Genomic DNA, 21,983 nt, shown 5'->3' on the forward strand with positions numbered 1-21,983 from the left:
CAGTAAGAGAGGTGTCGGGAGGGGAGCCAACCCTATGGTTTATTCAGCGGATACCGCGCGCCGTGGTGTGGCCCAAAATTTTTGCCTGTGTTCAGCCAAGAGATTGGGTCAGACTGAGAAGGAGATGGGCCAATTTAGGGGTAGGAAGGGTATTTTAGGACCGCACATGATCAAATAGATGGGGACGAGGCGGGAAAGAGGGCAGGAGAACAACTGAATGGATGACAAGCATGGGTGAATAACTCTGAGGTGGCGACAAAGGGGCATAGGGGTTGCTTACAATTGGGCAAAGGGGAGATGGCCTACTAGGGAGGTGTTACACGGTAGCCCAACGGTCCCAAATCCTCCCCAATCCTCCAACATGCAAAGGGGGAGGAGGGGGTTAAGGTTAAGGCTACAGCACCCGATGGACTGATTTGGGGGGCAGAAACTTACAAAGGGAACTTTATAGTCTTCTTTGACAGCAGCGAGCTGCAATTTCAAACTCAACGGAGCTGCCACCTGGATTTTATTATTATGATGTTTGTCCCATATGACTCCAACCCACACACTCGTAATTATGGGATGAAACCCAATAACAGGGTTGACAAATGTGTGTATTCTTCCAAACTGCCGCCACGAGTCTCTTTTCTTTTTTTTTCCCTTGGCCAAAGCCAATTTTGCCTCTTCCCCTGGAGGCTCGTAGGAACCGACTACTTAACTCATTAACATGTAAACTGACCGCAGCAAACAACTTCACCCGAGGGGTTCTATTCCCTGTAATTATGGAGATGGTGTGCGCTCATTGTGGATACATGGACTAGTACATGTTCGGGCAAGCATATTCTACAGTGCAGAAACATTTCCGTCATTAAGATTCGGTGGGGCTTAATTAACTGAAGTTCTTTTGCTGCAGACAAAATGAATGTTATAGTGACAGAAAGGGTTTGTGGGCATCAAATGCCAAAACTGAAGACAAAACAGGTCATTGTACAAAGTGGCCCAGGGTACAAGACATGTATAATCTTCTTCAATTAATCCATTCCTTCATAAAAATTGCAAGACTAAAATAAAAAGTCTAGTTACAGTAAAACTGAAGAAAGGGAACTTTTGTGGGAGGGGGACCTGAGTAACTTTAAAAAAAATAATAAAAAACACCAAAAATTTCTTTTGACCTGATTACACGAAAGAGGATTCAGAGACAATCTCCAGTGAATTTCCCCAGAAAAGCCAATTACACAGAGGAGGACTGGCGGGAGAAACGATGCGCAACTACACACATACAAGTTCACACAGACAACGTGAAGCGAGGTACATGTAATGTAATAAGTGGCTGGTTTCTGGACTAACGCAGTGCATACCGAGTGCATACCGAGTGTTATCACCGTGTCCTGGGCAGACCGACGACAGTAAATTGGTGCAGGTACCTTGCAGTGTCTCGTCACTGTTCTGGAAAGTCAATTGGATACGGCCGTTGTGGAGTTTGAAAGACAAACTGCCGTGGTAGAAGTCATTTCACAAACCACGAAATCATTCCATTTGAAATGAAAGAACCACCCGGTGGACTGTCCATTTAATTTCCATTTCAAGGAGAACGCTGGGTGAACACTTAAGAATGCAAACTAGGAATTCTCATTCAACACTGACAACCACTGTATTCACTTCACGACAAAAAAAAGTCAAGTTTGCTGTTCTTCAAAGCCAATTTGTATTGTAGCAAATGCAAACCATAACAGCAGCATCAACAGTACTAGATAATTTACGTACACTGGATCCAACCATGGAGGAAGGAGGGGGCGATTTTTCAAGATGCACCCTTGACAATCAATAAGTAATTTCAAGGCACACAACCTGAATGCGCCCCCCCCCAAAAAAAAACAGGCGACGAGCCACCAAAAAAAATTTACATTTCCGAGCGACGGGGAGTATTATCTTGCAATTGGTTTCCTGAGGGATCCCACATGCAAATCACGCCCCGTCCTCCTCCACAGTAGCAAAAAGACGGGGGGGGGGGAGACAGAGAGAGAGAAGCAGAAGTGTCTCCTGGAGTCTCCATGCCGGGTTCAAGGGCCTGCAAGCCCAGTAGCTGTGGACAGAGGTGACAAGTGGAGCCTGGAGACACTGGTCCTTGAGTGGCTTTCGGGGAGGGCCGCGACGCAGCCGGAATTTTGACGCTTTCCCACCGCCATGACGCGGGGCCCCATCTTTATCTTTTTTTTTGGTCAACTCAATGTAAATTTTTCCCCCCGCTATTTTAACGAGGGGGCAAGACCGAAAGACCGACTGCGGAGGTAACGTTTCCGACTACTGAGCTTTTTCACAAGGTGTTGCGACGTTACGACGTATCCTTGGCATGTTATTTCACATGGACTCTGATGCACATGTAAGCCTTGATTTGTCTCACTTCATACCTCCAAATTCTTCACTTACAATCCTTATCCTCCATTTTTCTATTCCTATGACACCATAAGTAGTCTTTGCCAATGGCGAAACCTTCTCAGAAACAACGACAAAATGTGACACTAACTTGTGTAAGATTGAACCTATGAGGCCTACTCATTGCTATCCAGAAATGTTCCATTCATATGTACACCATGGGCTGTTTTTGCTGCCTCCAAGAAATTAAATCCCCAGTGTTCAGGAATGCAGAGGGTGTTTTCTCTTCTTTGCTAATGTTTCGAATCTAAATACAGAGCAGCTGCTTATGTGTTAGTAATGAGACTTTCACATATGTATGTAACACCACCCCCCCCAAAAAGGGGAAAAGTAAATTTGTGCTAATACCTAAGAATTGTCCATTTCCCTGGATGGCATGCGAGTCCATCACAGCTTGCTCCTTAATAATGCCGGAACCCATGCACCTGACCTAGGACACTATCTGTGGCCAGCAGAATGATTCTAACCTCTCACGCTTCGCCCACGAGGCGAGAATTCTACTCACAACGCCCTCTCTGCCATTTCCTGACAAAAATGGTAATATCTTTTAAATTTGAGACGCTGAGATACTTACATCTGGGTATGTTTTGACGGGTACGTAGAGCTTTTCCGAGAGCGTAATTGGAGCACCTTGGGGTTCTGGAAGTACGAGAGGCGTGTTGTCATTGTTGATGTTGTACATGTTCTTGCGCACTTTGCTTATTTCTGCAAAAGGGAAGACGGTAAAGGATAACAAATTGAGTCAGCGAAGTAAAAAAAAAATTACAAGCAGAACCCCCAAGCTGGTATCTGGAGGAAAACAAATGAACAGTGTCGCATCATACATCAACGCGTGCACGCCCCCTCGTGAATCAGGACCGCAAGCGGAAAAAATCTCCCCAGCAAAAACCCCATGAACTGATAGAGCTGGTCAAACCCTGGAAGTGACAAGCAATTTACCAGTGTAACAAGATCCCTTCTGCATTATATATAAACCGGTATCACCAATATCCACCTATTGAGACCCTCCTGTTATGGCTCCTGGCCGAGGGGGAGGGAGGGATGCTATGAAGCGGGAGGAAACTGCCATTTTTTCTTAAATTTGATCGTCCAAGGTACAACCAGGCAAACCTATATGGGTTGCTCCATGGTGACTATTAATGGTAAATTATGCACTGTCATGAAGCCTCGGTATTAATATCAATGCCAGCTCTGATTTGCCTCATTGCGTCCACTTCAAAGCCTCACAGCGCCCTCGCCTGCCTCTCTACCCCCTCCCTTACACAAACATTCAGGGCACCAATGATTGAAACCATAATACATGCATCAGTGCCGCAATCCAGAGATAACATTCTCAACGTGAGAACAATCCTATCGACTCGAACAACCGTGATACATAGTGCTACTCCAAAGCTTATCGCGTGCGGAGACCTCCAATCTTAGCAGCGCAACTCACAGACCCTCTCTACTTCTCTGCTTGCCCCTTTGACCCCGACTAAACACAGCCGGTTGTTTTGGGGGGGGGGCCAGGGGAGGAGGACACGAAGTACTATTAAAATAGGCGCACACTACCAGTATGTTAGTCACAGTGACAGCATTAAACTGGCCAAGTCACACAGGAATCCCTCAATAACACCGAGACGTGTTTGATCTTCCTCTGTTTGCCCATGCCCTTGTTTGGCGCTCTGCTATGAGGTCCTGGAGTGCCTGGCAAACACTGTCCAAATTGACATAGCCCGATAAGAGGCTTAAAATTCTTGTTTACTCCACAGGAAATTTCACAAGCTTCATCCACAATTCATTTTTTTTCCTTTGTATACATGTAACCATCGCTTTCTCATCAACTGAACTTGTTTGCTCAAGTTTGCCGTCTTCATTTGTTTGTAGAGTCAATGAACACCGTGCTCGTGTTTTGCGAAGCAAAGTGTTTAAATGTGCATCCCGTATGCATTATGTACTGCACGTAACCTTTAAAATCCAGATCCCCTTTCAAAAGTTTGTGGGCAACACGGTTCACAAGTTGAGTCACAACAGATTCTTTCACAGCAATGTTTGACAACTTTAATAACGCATGGAATTCATAATACCCGCACCTTTGTATTACATACGCGCACTTGTGTAAACTTACATTGAGATATTGGTGTAAAAGAAGTGGAGTGTACATGTACACACGCACTTTACTTGTAGTGCATGTACATGTACATGTATGTATGCACATGTACGCTACTCAAAAAATGTTAAGGACCACTTCTTTCTTGGCTTGTAATTTTTTTCCACGCAATGAGCGGGGTCTAGTTCTTTCATTTTTTTGCTTGTCTCGATGATGTTCTCATTGGAATAAAACATCAAAAATTTGTATCAAAACATCACATGCACATTTTCAGCAGTAAAATATCTCGTAGAAAAAAAGTATACGCAAAATAAAAAAGTGGTCCTTGACTTTTTTTGCGTAGTGTATGTGCAGTTTTGGTCTTGTAGTGTACCGGTCTTTTGGTTCACTCCTGCCAAATGCATTTTTTTTGCATGCACTAATTAAGCACAGTAATTAGGTTTCTGTAGTTAAGGCACTGAACGCATTGTAATGCACATCACATACACGGTACGCAGTGGGTCCACCCCTTTGAAAGGTCAAGGAATGACATTACGTCATCATCTTCGGTGTGAAAGCATGCAGATCGGGCAGTAGGCCTGCCATGCATGCTTGTGGCAGGAATTGCTGGAACTGCAGATCACATGAATTCATGTTGATGTGTGCGTGCAGCGTCCCATGCATATAACCTTCACATCCGAAGTCTGGCAAAAACTGTGCATAATTTCAATGATCAGTAAGTACCATTTAAGCTGAACCTGTAATAAGCATAGCTACTGCAGTACCTGCGTGATCTGTAAATGCTATCATATTACATGGAATTACCCAGCAGTAACTGTGCTAACCTGTTTATTAATCTCACTCAAACTAAGGTAATGTGCATGTATGCAAACACTATGCTTCAGCACTGTACATGTACATGCCTACCCTGAATTTTACACACAGCCCTAAACAACGTTTTAAAAATAAATCCCAGAAAAAAAAAGTCATGTTAATGGTACGATTTCATTCAAAACTAAAAAGATGAGGATGTGGGTAACAATAACACCTTGTTCTCAAGCCAATAAATCGCCTTGACATACTTAGTGAGTGGACCCAGAAATTTGCTGGCACCAACTTCTTTCAGTGTAACGTAGTTAACAGGAAAGAGAGGAAACTCGTCCTCAGACAGCCCTTCCAATGTACAGTACATGCCACTTGGCCTACCAGTTCACTCGACATTCATAATTCATCAAGCCACAAGAGCCGTATTTACGGCAGTGGCTGAATAGCTCCAATAAAATTTTATTTGGACAATGAAATTGCAAACAGACGGGGGGGGAGATGACAGTTGACACGGGGCGCAGTTGGCCACAACTGGCAGTTACCGACAACGCTGTGATCTTTTGGACTCAAATAAAACAGACCCCGGAAAGCATGGCGACAAGTTCTGTGGCAGATTTTGGAAGAATGTAACTTTTCGGCCGACAGTCGGACACTTGTACAACGTTAGGGTCCAGCTGACGACGTTCATCATTTCCAGAAATTTGAACAGTCCTTTTGACACTCCACAAATATGTTCACGCTACAAATGCTTGAGGTGGACACAAAATTAAATGAGCAATTCAGCACATGCACACAATGAAATCTTTCCTTTTCCCCAGCTCGGCATTATTCTACATAGTACATTACAGTGTTTGTGTACATGCAGTTTGAGCATGCCTCATCCTCATACCCACGAGCAAATGCCGGTGTAAAACACGGGAGATACATGTAAGCTGCCATTTTGAAGCGAGCATATTATACATGGATGCGTGTGCTGAATGAAATGTTTTTAACGTCGATTTCTACTGAAGCTACAGAACAGTTTTTTGTCCTTTCTTTCTTCACAATCTGATTAAAAATCTCATTGTCAACTGCCGACTGCACACATGCTCTATGTTAACACGAAAATCAAATTACCCATCCAGACGCTAAACAATGGTGAAAACGCGTCTACATGTAGCTGCCGATGATATACACGTCACACAGGGCATGTGTCTAGTGTCCGTTCTCTCCCGGCCACCCATGAATAATCTTTAAATATTGATGGGGATGATTTTCTGAGTGATTCAATACGACGCCGGCTAGGGTGCTGCCTGGTTTTCCTTCTGGCCAAATGACTGAGCACTCACTCATCATAGCCAGATGTCAATTAATTTGCTGAAGTCACTATACTTTAACTTCAAAACTAAGTAACATGAACTAATGATGAAAATTAAAAAAAAGAACATTCGGACCAAAGGAACAAATAGAAATGGGAGGAAAAATGGTAGTCTTCAAGATTGTTGATATCTTGACAGTCTGGAGCTGGACAAACAAGAACATCAACACATATGGATTTCCCAAGGCCTTCAGGGATCCAATGTCATATTCACATTTTCATTAACAGCCATCCTTGACAATAACGAGCCCACGCATTCAACATCTGCTCACACATGAAGGTCTGCACTGGCCTTCATGCAGCATTTGCAGCCAAAATTTAAGTTGTTTTTTCTTCCCATCTCATACATGGGCAGAAAAACTCTCCTCTCTCTATCAGCCACTATCCACTGTCTTCTAAAGGCAAAATCCAACCACTATTTACATGTAGCCTGGCTTCTTTATGAAGACTAACAGTGACCTGAGAAATATTTGGACAGCCTCATACAGAGTTGTGACAGACAACAACAGAGCCAGACAGGAGGAAAGAAACAGACCCTCAAGGAACAAAAGAGGTCCCCCCTTTCTGGCATCCCTCTTCCATATAAGGTCAAAAAATTGGGTAAGAGAACCCCAACCAGCTGAGGGGCTAGGCAAGTCCCTCCCCCCAATGCAGTTGATTAGTGGTGACTGACAAGTGAGGCAACGGACTCATCCTTGCCTCCTGGCACCTTGGCCAGACATCTGGATTTGTGTGGCAAGGGGAACACAAGCCTGCAGAAATCCCTTGGCTAAATCAGTCTTCCTGTAATTGAGGTAACTTCCATCTTGGATTGGTAACACTCGCTGTTGTGAGGGGGGAGGGAGTTGCAGGGCAGGTAAAAATTGAAAACACTCTCCATTGAGAGACTTCAATGTTGAGATCAGATTCCAGAAGACATTGAAGGGAACATCTGTCATTCTCTTTTCTGATATCCAAACAAATGAAACTATGTAGGATTTTGGCAGCTAAACATCAGTACTTTTTCAGTTTCAACCGCTACGCAATCAACATTTGCAAAGTGGCTTCCTTGTAAAAATCCAACAACCAGTGGTTACCATTTGCACAGCCACCATTTGAAGTCATAATCATGTCGTTAATTAATTTAGTTCTTTTTTAATGTGTCGAGTCCAAATGTCAGCTATGCAGGCAACTTGATAATTCCTGTTCTTCATCTGTTTGGAAAGTAGGACTCGGTCCCGTAACAATGATCAAAATACCAGTGCTTCGTTCCTAACCCCTAGCTGAATTAATTACTGGCATGCTGGTATCCTCTTTTGTTTTTTCTTCCCCTCCAACTACAGACGCCCAAGTGACATCTACTGGCGGCTTATTGATTTATCGCTATTCATGCTGGCTGCTTTAATCAGCCTGAATTCTGACCCTGAACGCCGTTGTATCAAATTACGTACTGTCTGATGTTTCACTGTTACAGTGTGTCAATGTACAAACCTCCCATCCGTAACAACTGGCAGTCAAATAAGCGCTGGTTTTCTGTTTAGTCCAAATGTTACAAATAGGGTGATTTAAGTTTGTGGATGAGATCGAACGCTCCATGAGGGAGCAGTATGAGACAATTATGCGCGACTCAACGGCAAAAGCCATCCTGCCGATATCGACTGTGTACATGTACACACACTGTAGACATGCATGCAAGTCTTATTCCTTCCCCAAGATTAATGCACGGGCGGAAAAACGATCATACCAGACAGGATAATAGGTGAAGCAGCTAACCAGGTGTGTTATGAAGATGGAGGATTCCGGTCAGTAAGCCAACTCTGGGTAACCTATCAGTCTAGGCTACATGAGCACCACTGACCTGTGAATCAATTCCTGGGCCAATGTTACCGTTTGCAATTTGGAACTCGGGTTCAGAGGGGTCCACAATGTCTCATTACAATAAAGTTAAAGGGACCAGACAAATGACTTTGTTATAACCAGGAATTTCTATAAAAGGAGTGGGAAAAACGAAGAAAAACGTAAAAATTCAAGAAATTGGGATTCTCAGAATTTATGAAAAGAGTTGACTGTATCACGAGACTGTTAAAAACTACTGCTATTGTAAGAAGAGTTGTTTGCTTAGCAGAAACCCAGCCGCGTACCAGTCACAAATAGAATGTAACGCAAGCCATTATGGCAGGCTACCAGCTTTTGCTATGCTAGATGTTGCTGTCCACAGCAATGTTACATGATATGAAACTGATGAACTACGCATTAACCAAATACCTTGGAGCTTAATCTGTAGTTTTTCTGTACACAACTTAGACTAAAAAAAATGACATGATTTACCAGAGAGCATTGAACGCAGGTTCAACATGCTCCAAAGCTCAAAAAACATTCCTTTAGTCCTTTACACCAAAGAACATCACATACTGCAATACAGAGCAAGAAATCAATAAATTCAAGATAAAAAAAAAGCTCAGAGGGTGAAGAGGTTGAAAAGGGGAAGCATCCCTCTTCAAACGAGAACAAAAGCAGGAGTTGATTTGAGGAATCAAAAGAATCCTGCCTACGCACGCTTTTCTCTGCCGGCGGCTTACCACGTAAAGAACCAGGATGACGTCCCTGAGAAGATAACAAAGCCTCAAAGAGATCCTCAGAAAAAAGAGAGAAAAAAATCAATATTAATGCAAGAGTTCTCGAGATGTTATCGACAGCGTCGTGGTGATGTCAAGCTGGGCTTATCTCTAAGGCAGGCGAGCAGTGTGGTGAGAGTGGTCATTTGTCAATGATGGATTTTTTCTCTTTTTGTTGCAAGAACACCTAATGAGTGGCGAGGCGGCTGATGCCATACCATTTGCTTTGATCCTATCACTATCGTGATAACTCTGGCTCTCCCCGAAATATGTGTTGCTGCTGCGATGCTGCAAGATGCGCATTCGCCATTTCAAAACAAGGATTTACGAGGCTGGAACTGTGCGCTTCAGAAGTTTTGGCCCCCCAAAAAAGAAGAAATTTCTTCCTTGTTCCAGTCAGCAGCTTGTGTTCACAATCAAGTTCCGATAAAGTTTTTTCTCTTAAACTTTTTTTCCCCTTTTCCAAAGTGAAACGACAAAATCGAACAAACATGCAAATATTCTTCAAAGCATTTTTTTTTATTTGGGGCAAAAAGTGTCACTGAACAGGATTCACAATAAGATACGAACATTAAAGAACTGTCCATATGACTCCATTTCTTTTCACAGAGGCATGCGATTCCAGCTCGAGTGTCGGAATGGTTGCAGAAACTGTACCATATTGTGGCAAATGCACTTGAATCGGAACACCTACGCAACGGCCGCAAAGACTGGCCAACAAAACCCAAAAAGGCGCCGAGATGAAAAGATTTCGGCACTGGGGGGAACTTAATCACTGACAGCTCCTGCACGGTTCGCCATATCTCACCATTACATGTGCATCTACCTGTATGCATATCTCCTAACAAAGGCAAAGGTAAATTTCTACTGAAAATTATAAAGTCAATGAGAAGAGTTTCGGTACCCCATGCACAAAAACACCACCTAACCCCCCTCCCCTCACTAGAACATACCACTAATATCATACAGTCCTGTTAAGAACCCCTGAGGCAGTCTTGATATACACAAGTAGATAACCGACTGCCCTATATTGCGCATCATAAATTTAATTTTCGCCTCTCTCAGAAACCGCTGCCTTCTAGCATCTTGCATGTACCGGTTGTCGGTAGGAAAAAAAAAATGGAAGCGAGGCGAGGAGACTGTATTAATCTGTCTCATCGCACAAGGACGGTAATTTTTTGGCGTGTCTTGGACGAACTCTCTGATGAAATGGATTACGTGCACTTGACTCTCTCGCATGCCGAGTACGCATGTGTAATGCTGATGCAGGTTAGAACGTCAAGTGCCTGAATGTAAAGTAGAAGAGGTGCCAAATGGCTCCACTCCAAAATCTGCCGTCCCCACCACAATAAAGATCTTCGGGGGTAACGATCTTCTTAAAGGGGGCATTTCTGAAGTACTAAATGGAGTTCTGGGCCGTCCACCCACGCAGCATGAGCAACTTAATGCACAAGTCAATGCGAATCCAAAAATGGCCAACATGTTTGCACCCTGCATTTAAAGTACACTCGAATATAGGCAGTAACAACTGCATATCCCAAGAGATGCGGGTCCAAATCTTCCACAAATGATAGACTGTTCACAAACACTGCAAAACACTGAATACACCAAAGCTGTGTGATACCTCAATGCATTTTAAACACGAACCTTTGGCAGATAAAGCTTGTGGATTTTGAAGACACTCTGAAGTAAAATATGTATGAATACAATATTACAGAATGCAAGGTAACTATGCAGAAGGCTTCCGTGGATCAGATTCTAATCAAAATTTTTAGACAACTTCATCTTTGGCAAGACTTCTTTCCTTCATTTAAATTTTAAATTCCCACTATAAGTACTTCAAAACTGTCATTCTATTTTTTGTTTTATTATTATTATTTATTTCTGGTAATGACACCAAGGATTCCTAAAAAGCGCCCTAGGCACTGTAGCTCGCAAGCCTGAAGTTATTAGATTTTGAGTGGAGTAAAAATAGAAATCATACTTTTATACTCATCTCTGAGCAAGTACGAAAAATGTACTACGTGTACATGTACATTATCTCATATTACTGATCTACTATTACTAAAGGCTTCATAACAAGCTGAAATGATTGAAAGCCATTCGTTGAAGTCATACAAGAAACTGTTGGAATTATTACTCAAATATAAACATTTGAAGGGGCTTAAAGTCCCCAAAAGTCCAAACAATTAACATTTACGAACAGCCACAGTTTTCCTGCCGACTAGGCTTGCATCGTTTAATCCCATTAAGCGCTAATCTGGCACCCTCGCCAAAACCACCAAGAAAAAAAAGAGTGTGGCAATGCTGCTTCTGTAGAGGAGTTCTGCTCCCCCCTCCCCGCCACATGTGCGCAACATTGAACTGGGCACGACCAGGCATTATTCAAATCTCACAAGCATCGCACTCCCAGTAAGCGCCTACCACTTTACAAGGTAAATTTTCCCACGCAGTTAATGAGATTGAGATCCGCCGCTCAGGCGCAGGAGCTGGAGGGGAGCGTGAATGACACAGTTGCCAACTGTGGACTCACTTCCATCACGCTAGATTTAATTTTCACCCTTAACCTCGTTCGCCGATTCTCTGCACTTTCTTTTTCTCTTCCCTCCCCAGACGGCATATATGGACAAGGTTGACACACCAGGCATAATTACAAACGGATCAATGTGGATGAAATTGAGTCACTTCGAATTCATTTCCTCGGCTGGGACAGGGAATGGCCTGCCGACGTGTAGCAGTCGGTTGAACTGCATTCACAGGGGCCACAGCCAGTGCCATTCCTAGCATTGCTGCATGCACACACATACTTGCAGCCAGGCCAAGTTAACTAAGAGATATTTTGGGCGATTCAGGGAAAGGTCTGGAGAATCAAAACCAGCTGGTCCGAGTTACAGTTTGAGGGGCCACTAATTGTTTAATCTATCGCCGTAGAAACAAAAAAACCTACTAGTCAGCTTCCTGTCCAGACAAGAGAGTTGTGGGCGGGGGGGCAGTCTGATTGACTAGGGGACATCACCAAGAAAACTACTCACAGCCATGCAAGTCACTGCATTTAGTCAGTCATTCCATAACCCCAGAAGGGGTTTTCAACTCCCACCAAATGTGTGTACTGAGTGATTGAAATTGGTCATACATGTATATTCTCACAGGTACTGGTACCAGTACAAGACCATTGACTTGCTCTGAACAAAGTTGGTAACTCATTTCAAATGAGTTTTACATGTATGCGAAACCTTTTTTACTGCACCAGTACATCATGATGTACCAGGGAATATGCTGGAATATACAACTGGAAAAAGCCTACCTTTGGTTTGCATTTTTTGAGGAATGCACAGGTGAAAATAACAGATTAAACCAACCAAAATCCACAGGGTTTGCCCCTTTCGGTTGACAAGCGCTTATCTATGAGCTTCAACACTGAGTTAACATGTTCCTGAGTCATTTTGCTCACTGGCTGACCTTTTGGAACACTGTACAAACAGTGCTGTTTACCTTTAAACATTCGCTTCACGCATAAATCAATTTCACTTGCTATTCTCATGCCGCACTGTTTAGAATGACACGGGGGCAACTTTTAAAAAATCCAATATTCATTACAACATGATGGTACCATATTGATCCTGGCTTAAGACAGAGTTTAGACGCACCGGTGATGTGCAGGTAATGTCAATGTGTGCAAATACCACGGCACAGATACACAGGCTGCCAGTCGGGGTAATCAAGTCACATGTCCATATGTCCGGATTAATCCCGTCGGTTCCCAGTCAATATCGTCACATCTGCCATATCTCGCACATGTGCACTTATTTGGATTCCTCCCCCCCCCGACTTGTGTTACATCGCAAGTTGTGAATATTCAAAATTGTTTTAGAGGCTGGCATCTTTAAAGGGGCATGTCATTCCACATGAGAGCGATGGCTACTTGGCACCCGAGCTATGATTGTAAATAGTCACATCAGACAACTATTACATTAGTTAAACTGAGTGTACATCACTAGACATGAGCCCTTTCGTGAGCATCTTGCTTCTCGACCAAAACAAGTGTGGAATTATTGTTGTTAGATTGTGCCAGTAAATGCATAGTTAACTTTCAGGAGCTCCGAGATAAACAAGCGACATTTCTAATGCACACTTCTTCATTAAAAGATACTGAAGTCCTACTCATGAATATCATCCCGGCGATAATATGATTCCTATGGCGTGTTTGGCAGTGTTTAGGCACGCATTTCCTCAATCAGGGCCCAAGCAGAGTTTATCAGCTTTGCCATTTCCAGTTTGCCTGACCTTTCCTTACAGCAAACACTCCCAAAAGCTGAGCGTCCAGCGCTAACCTCAGTGGCCCCGTGATCTCGCCAAACATTTACCGCATTTACGAGGGCTCCTTAAACCACTTTTCATTTGACGGACTCTAACAGCAGACCTTGTGTGCTTTTAGCCGTGAGCTACCCGAATAGATAACACAGTAGCAGAAAATCACCATTCTGCTCTGTGGAGAGAGGGAACTGGATCAGGTTTAATGCTGGATGGCTTGATTTTTTTAACTCTATCTGGGAGTCATGGGCCCTCTTGCGTAGCAGACTTAAGGGGAAACCTTATAGTACAAGGAGAGAACCACATGCCTGTGGGCTGTTTTTGCAGGCCATCACCGCACACAAATTTAATCATGGCAAAGCCTGGTACGCATAGGGGGTGCTGATCTTTCCAAGCTGGCTGAGTTTATACACTCCAGAGCTGGATATGAATTATACATGTAGATCCTCCCGAAATTATGAGGGCCGATTTGCATGCAGATTGCCAACAAATATTCAGTAATGGAGGCAGAAGTTTGGCCCATGTTGATGCCCCAACAATACTGATTGCGGCTCATCGAGGTACAGTCAAGGCAGTGACTTCAAGGTGTGGCCTACTGACACATCACAGCTATTTGTAATTTCAAGCAAGTGGTGTTCACAATGACAGACACACAGCCTGGGTTTCCCAGTTGACAACACACCCGACTCTTTTCAATCCTTTTCCCCAACCACACTCCGATAACAACACTCGGTAATTTGAATTCCGATACAACCCACAGTCCACAATGCCTTACAATAGACAAACCCCCTCTCCCGAAAAATCTCACCATGACAATCTAATTTGCAAGTCTAATGCACCGAAGACTTTTAAATCCCCTGCTTCTGGCTGAGTCTTTTGAGCGTTCTGAGCCATTTCTATGACCCTCATTTCGCTGGAGTGCACTCTCAAAATTTGGTTCCCTATGCAACCGGGAGGGGGGGGAGAAGAGAGCTTAAAAAACCAGGAGGGCTTTCAGAGTACCAGGAGTAGCATTTTGAATGAGGATTTACTTCAGTGGCATGTTTTGAATAGCTGATGAATGTCAATTGTGTTGGGGGCCTTTTCAGAGGAGGAGCCATGAAAGGGTCCGAATACTTCCCAGTGAAGGTATTGTTGGAGCTCATTAGGGCATGCCAGGGGTGCAACAACCAATAGAATGGCACACTGTGGGCAAGGCCGCAGGAGCAAGGGATTTTAGGGCAGACTGACCTCCACTTGCAAGAGAGCCACCAAATGCATTTTTGAGCCTACCACCAGTGGTGGTGGCCAACAAGCCAACGCACAAGTTTGTAAACCCACCAGTGCGTTGACATAAGCATAGTCATCAACACGCTGTCATTTATGACCATATCTGACTGACTTCCTATCACAGAATTGTCAACATGTCAATTAATACACCCGCTGCTTCTCCCTCCCGGCCAGACTTGTTAGCCTATATTTCTGACCACCCGTCACTCAGTTCTGGCCTGCTTTTTGCCATCATCAGCCCTCCTCGGTTCAAATTCCCTTACTAATGCAGTTCACTGAACTGTCAACGAAAAGGAAAGAGAGGCTCACTGGAGCACACTGGGTTTTTCAAGAGCGTGAAGTACATATTCCAGCACTAGCTTTCTCCCAACATGAACCTTGGAAGACATCTGATACCTACATTACTTGATCCTAGTGTAGTCTTCTCAACACAGTTTGCTGTTCACTCACGAATGCTTTCCGTGACAGAAGTACAAGAAACAAAACCACCGCACATCAGTGCTCTACAGCATGGCTACCGTGACAAAAATTTATTGCAGATGTAAATTTAAAAAATTGGGTATACATGCTGGTACTGCACTTGAGTGGACATGCACATGTAACTAACAGAAAAATCCCTTTCTCTTTAATAAATGGATCACTCGAATGACAAGCCCTTTGTAATATATGGCCTACAAGTAAACTTGTCAATCCGACATGTAAAAAAAATGCATTCTGAAATCCCTTCTGGAGTCCTTACTATGAAAAACAAAAACAAAATGTACACATGAGACTGGTACATGTAATTACAAGAATTATTGATGGTACACAGTACAGCTAGAGATGTTTTACAGGGTTGCCACATTACCGCAGCTGGTTCTTTCTTTTCACAATCCTTTCCACAAAGAACCCCGATATGGGATTTCATAATCACCAATTGACTGAATGCGACTCCCGGGAAAAATTCCAGTGTGGAGGAGCGCCAAGTCTGGTGAACATTCCTGGCATATCAGCCCAGCACAGTAAAGCTTACACCAGGGAGCAAGGAAACAGATGTACTGTATTAGATCCATGGCCAGGGTACCTACATGTATATCTATCAGAGGCGTGGACGCACTGGCAGTCCCTCTAAACAGGAAGTGGGGCTGTGTAATCCAGAACCGCCGCCCCGGCAGAACAAGAGAGGAACCGAACAAAACAACCTACCACAGGACATGGGGGAACTGCCGGGGCAAAGGATGTGGCAAACGAGATAAGGCAGGAAATTGAGATGGTAGTGCGGCCAGCTGAACAGGATGCAAAGGGACAGTGCGTATTCATTTGCTGTCTGATATTACATTCCTGGATGAGAGTTTTGCCATTTCGCTGTTTCATCTGCTGATGGAGGTTTTAAATTCAACTGGAGGCATGGCAGGCTTCAAGTTGCGACAAAAAATACTCACTGAACCTACATGCACACATAGTTATACACTACACAACAGAGCTTGATAGATGAATGTATCCTGTGCTTTTGTGTAACTTTCCATTTTGAAGAAACATTTCAGACAGGTCGGGAATTGGGTTTTACCATAACCATGGCGATAGCCACCTCCATTTTATTTTCTCAGCACTCCAGCCACAAACAGCGACCGACTTCAGATGTACAGTACATGTAGGTCCGCCTGAATAGATTTTTTTTCTTTCAGGTTCTGTATCATACATGTTCTCGACAAAATTCATTTCATGGTGGCCCCGCCAGGTGATGAATAAATCTGAATGCTTCCATTATCAAATGAAGACAGTGGCAAGGCATGTATCTGGGTCTCCCGCCGCCGTCAGACATGCCCCCAAGACAAAAGTCTCTCCTGAAGATTGATTCTTGCCTTTCGCATCGGTGCGTGCACATCGACTGGGCTGCAGGGACGGACATGAACGTACTCCTAATCCTACTTTTGTCTCTAATTGCATTCTGCCTCCGTAGCCTCAAAGTCGTGTTTCTAGATGACAGTTCTCCTGGGGAAGACACTCAATCTGCAAATCCAAATGTTTAGAAGGAAATGGTTCCACGAACTGTGAAACCATACTAGTGTGGTATGACATACCGGTCCCACCCATACAGTGAACAGCAGAACAAGACACATGTAACTTTGAACCAAACTTTCAAAGAAGATTTTCTTACCAACAATGATTTCGTTGATACAATTGCCCATTTTTTATTACCGAATTCACAACACACAACAGTTTTCAAAGATGCTGGACAGTGCCACCGACTTGCTTTTGTGATAGTCAGCAGCAACTCCATTCTCTTTAAAAAAAAAATTGCTTGTCTTACAATAAATCCTGACACATGCATATGTAGCTGATGTAAATATGTACACATAGGGTCCAGACTACAGTCAAAATGTTTCATTCATGTCAGCGGCACAATTACAGAAGGAAAAAAAAGTAAATAGAAAACACTGACATTGTCTGTCAAAAGAATAGGAGGTTGGAGCCAAATTTCCTGTTTGTGCAGATTCCTGTTTTTGGGGGGGCATCATTCAATGAACTGTCAATGACAGGGTTGCTTTGTACTGCATACAATCCCAACTCCCAATTGATGAAACATGATAGTAGAGTAGACCGTAATGTTGACGTTAGACAGCAATGTTTGCACCAATGGGAAACACATCAAGGATGTTTCCTAGGACAACATTAAATCAACAATTTAATAATTTCTACAGATGGGAGCACACAAGGCAGTTTAATGTGAAGAACATCTATGCATATGTATACCTTTGACACGTTGTTAAGTCAATCCAATCTACCTCTGAAGTACATGAGCCCACACGTAGGCCCCTATACAAAGTATGGAACGTTGTCATCTGGGCAAATGGTTAGTATCGATTGCGATTTTGAAATAATCTTCAACACCAGCCGGCTAGCAGTGACAGAATTCATTTTGCGCCAAACTCCATATGAGCTTGCAAGGCTCCGAGAAAACAGCAGGGCAAGGGTCAACTTATGAAGCTAGGGGTCGGGGGTCAGGGCATCAGAAGACCTTCTCTGGGTCTAGATCTTCGTCAGCAAAATTCCTGACATCAGGTTGGCCTATCAGGGTACTCCACCCTGGCCGCATCAATCATCCCCCAGCTAGCAGACTACACACATATGGGCTGGAATTTTATGTGATCAGGATTTTTCCACAGACGGGCAAGACATGCTATGGGGTGTAAGCTGGGGGGCAACTCTTGGTAAATACATGTAGCATGCAGTAACTGCTTCCTACCTGGACAACCCCCTCAGTTACAGTCACTCAGCGCCTCTCTTGAAAGTAATTAATTCAAACCAAGAGCAGTCAGGGACCAAGGACCACAAGTAATTGGTCCCTACCACCACATTTGTCGGAGCAATTATATTTGATAGGTTCATATAAATACTATATACACATTTGAGGGCCATTATGATAATTCTTGACTTGAAGGTAGGCAGGGACTGTTTGTGTGCTTTCGCACTGACTAATTAAAATAATCCATGCGTTATTTGTGCCAGGTGAACTCATCAGGGTATCCTGTCTCCACAAGGTTCAATATTGTAGGACTGACGTCTGTGCACATACATGTACATGTACTTGTACTCGACTAGCAGGCAAGCAATGGGGCAGAACTGCACAAGCAATAACCGTTAATACTGACCTCCTGAGAAATGAAACTCTGTGCAGCCTTACATTATGACGTTCCAGTTGAGATAACAACTTTTCATTTCTGACCTCCATTTCTGATTTTGTTGAGAGCCACCCTTGGGTTAATTAAACCCCAATACCACTCAGTAAGACCAAAGGGTCTTGCACTTGTCACTGTTTCCATGTAAAATTCCTGGCTAAAATCTCGGGAATACAGCCAGACCTTCGTCTGTGTAGCAGGTTTTTCCCTGCTTCTTTTACCTCACCAGAGACCTACTTTATTCTTGAATTATTCCTTCCCACCATGCAAAGCCCCTTCCAAAAGCTTCCTTCAAAGCAAGTTAAATACCCCCAATCCATATTCTGAAAAGCCATATAATCCAGTTCAGGAGATTCTCTCTTGCAGACTTACAATCTGTGCTACTTTGCACAGCACATCCTCCTGAAAGGGTTGCACAGAATTTGAGCTAAGGTCATCAACAAACAAGGTTGACAAACAAAATGTATCAAGTGTCATCAACAACAGAACTTACAGGTATTATGACTGCTGAAGGCATTTAAGAAATTTTGAAGACTAGTTTGGTACAATCCTGGTACAGCTGAATACAGCACTGAAAGACTTCAGGAAAGATGCAAAAGGTTTGCAAATTTTGAGGAAACGATTCACCTCACTCTCAGGTTTCAAGTGAGATTACTGAGTTACTTTTTCCCCAATTTGGATGCAGATAACTGTATCCAAATCCATCACCCTGTCTTAATCTTAATCCCACTTTCCAAGAAAGACAAAGGCCGGGTTCATTAACAAATCAGGCTCTGTTTGTGGCATTCAAGCTTTGTAACAGATACAACCCTGCGAATCACGCACGGACTTGTGAAGTGCAGAACGCTAGCTCTTGAGGATCGGATGGGAGCTTCAGGTTTCGCTGACATGCCAGACACGTGAGAGGGGCAGTGTATTTCCTAGCATTAAACTGGCATTTCATTACTGATTAATTTATGTTGCATAAGCTATCATCGCTCCCTCCACGCTTCCCAGCACTTGGCTAAAACATCCATATGACTGTGTGCGTGCATTTTGTCATCTTTCTTTTTTTCAAAATCTAGACAGAGCAGAACAAATCAACCCTGAATCAAACTGAAGCAAATCAATGACTACCACGGCCTTGACAGTCCAGTGATTCTGGGGGCATTTACATGTACACAAGTCTGTTCCAACCTGGCCGTTTCTTTGCAGACAGCGAATATAACTATAATCCTTGTGAAAAATCAATCCTTTCTTCCCCTAGCCAAGCATTAGAGTAAACAGCCATGATGTTGTTGCCCTGTCACTTTTCCTGAGGTTTTTCATAACTCTGAATATTCATTATCTGCTCCATAGGGAATAATCCAGATTTCAAACGAGATCACTGAGGTGCATAATCCCCGCCAGAGAGAATAAAAGAGTACACACGCCCTCGTCCATAGCTGCACACGGTGAACGAACGGTAGTCTGGGGAAATGGTATTTTAAGTACATGCACTGAGAGTAAGGGAAACAAATGTAAATATGAGATGGCTGCTGTAGAACACTTGTGTTCAGGAAATGACCCGAGTTCAGGGATGTGGAGTTCCTGTTCAAATAAAATCTCAAAGGTCCACATGTGGTACCATGAGAATTGAGAGCAAACAAACACGCTTGGGAGGTTTTACATTGCACATCATCAAAAGTGAAAGTAGGGCCTGCTGTGAAATTTATAAAAACACTAACACAACAGGTACAAATACTCATGACAGAGTGAATTATTTTTGGGGGGGGGCCAAAGCAGCTGACGTGCAGACCGTATTTCTTTGTCGAGCATTTCGGCTGAAATGATTTTGACAGGACTTGGCATTGGGCAAATCGAAATTCATTCTTGAAAGAACAACATAACTTTTTTTCCTTAGAGTTCCTGAAGATCACTTGCAATAAAAAAATTCATAAATATTTTATATTTCCTCAAAACTATGGTAAAGACTGAGAATATGGTCTAAATCACAAAAGTGTACGATTCATGACCCCAAAAACCTTGAAATTCTAATACTAATATAATAAATTAGGAATAGTTTTGTACCTAGAAATGAAGAATTCGTTTCAGTTGCAAATTTCAAAGGTGTTTTAATAATACCGGGCATACAAGGAAATATCATCAGCCACAAACCTCTTCCACATATTTCCTTACTTTGTTAGCTAAGAATCCCACAGCAGTGTGTGTTCTAAAAAAAAAAGATTTCAACATTGCCCATATAAAGCCACAACCTCCATTCACGGTGAAACCACAACACCAACCCCCAACGAACAAAATGCATGATTCATCCGCATTCCCATGCACCAGCACCACAGCAGCGTAGCGCTAGTCCACCACTCACATTCACAACACAATGACAACTCGTCAACGATTTCTTGAAAATTCTCGGTTTAACCACAGCAGTTTTTCCCCGAACGTCACGTCCAGATGTAAGTAAGTCAGTCTCATCAAAATCCAAAGTAATCGAACTTTGTGACTGGAAAGGGCTCGCAGACACATTCGTGGCATTTAAACGGCTGGCAAACAACCAAATACATGTACATTGAAGAAGGAAATACGAAAAAATGCGCACAAATTCGATTGTGGTGAGGATAGTTTGGCACACGGCTCGGGACACAACTTTCTCAACTGAAGAAAGAATTTTCAAAGACGAAAAAACACCAACTCACCTTCATCGATAATTCTTTCCACGTGCATAAACATGTTTGGTAACACAGAGAGAGACTTCTTGTCGTTTAAAAGCTGAGCTAGGTAATCAGTGCTGTTTGGAATCGGTGGGTGTTGTTTCTCAATGCTGGGATCCGCCATCTTCATCGGCGGTGTATGCACGGGAAGCGGCACCGGGACGGGGGCCGGGGCGGAGAGAAATACACCGCTGCTCGGCACCACCGTACCGCCCGGCAGAGAGTTCGGCGGCGGCATGGGCACTGGCAGTGCAGTGTTCGTTGCTGGGGACACGACGGACAGACCGTCACCCCTGTCGTTGGGCACAACAACGGACATTTTGGATGCAGCAAGTTCCCGTCACAACTTTGGAGCTGCAAAGTTATTTCTAGTGTCGACTTTCCGCATGCCACGACTAATAGATCTCACGTCAATGGCCTGCACACTGCGCGTGGGATGTGCATGCATTTGCGCGTTGGTACAAATTTGTGAATACGTTGCTTAGCCAATACGCGCCCAAGACTAGCCCAAGAATTACGTAGTCTTGTGTGCAATTTGCCAAGAGCTGTAGCCCAATTGAGCGCTAACAATACGGACTTATCAGACTGTACCATTGCCGCAATAGATACGTCGTATTAATATCTTGCAATTTTTTTCTGAAACAGTTCAATCTCTCTGTCAAAAATGCATTATTTTTAATAAATTTCTGCTGAAAATGTTTTTCAAATCGGTAACATTTGTTCAATAAATACTTTTTTAAATTTCTGATTCAAGAGATTTAACAACATCCCTATTTTTTAATGGTACACGCCAGCCCA

General features: G+C 43.4%; 1 protein-coding gene across 5 annotated transcripts in view; it reads right to left on the reverse strand.

Annotated features, from left to right (window-relative positions):
• Nucleotides 1–21,654, reverse strand: part of qki (QKI, KH domain containing RNA binding) — a 67,486-nt gene extending 45,832 nt beyond the window's left edge. For 3 of the 5 annotated variants that reach the window (XM_087146455.1, XM_087146456.1, XM_087146454.1), the window contains exons 1-2: nt 21,171–21,654; nt 2,990–3,120 (exon numbers count right to left, since the gene is read on the reverse strand). In XM_087146455.1, the coding sequence (XP_087002581.1) occupies nt 2,990–3,120; nt 21,171–21,504 (465 nt within the window). In that variant the 5' untranslated portion in view covers nt 21,505–21,654. The remainder of the gene's footprint in view (nt 1–2,989; nt 3,121–21,170) is intronic. The other 2 variants (XM_087146459.1, XM_087146458.1) reach the window with 1 other exon arrangement.
• Nucleotides 21,655–21,983: the final 329 nt, after the last annotated feature.

The sequence above is a fragment of the Acanthaster planci genome, linkage group LG15 (assembly GCF_054643075.1).
Source record: "Acanthaster planci isolate LZ-2023a linkage group LG15, COTS_SCS, whole genome shotgun sequence".
In the NCBI taxonomy this organism is placed as follows: domain Eukaryota; kingdom Metazoa; phylum Echinodermata; class Asteroidea; order Valvatida; family Acanthasteridae; genus Acanthaster; species Acanthaster planci.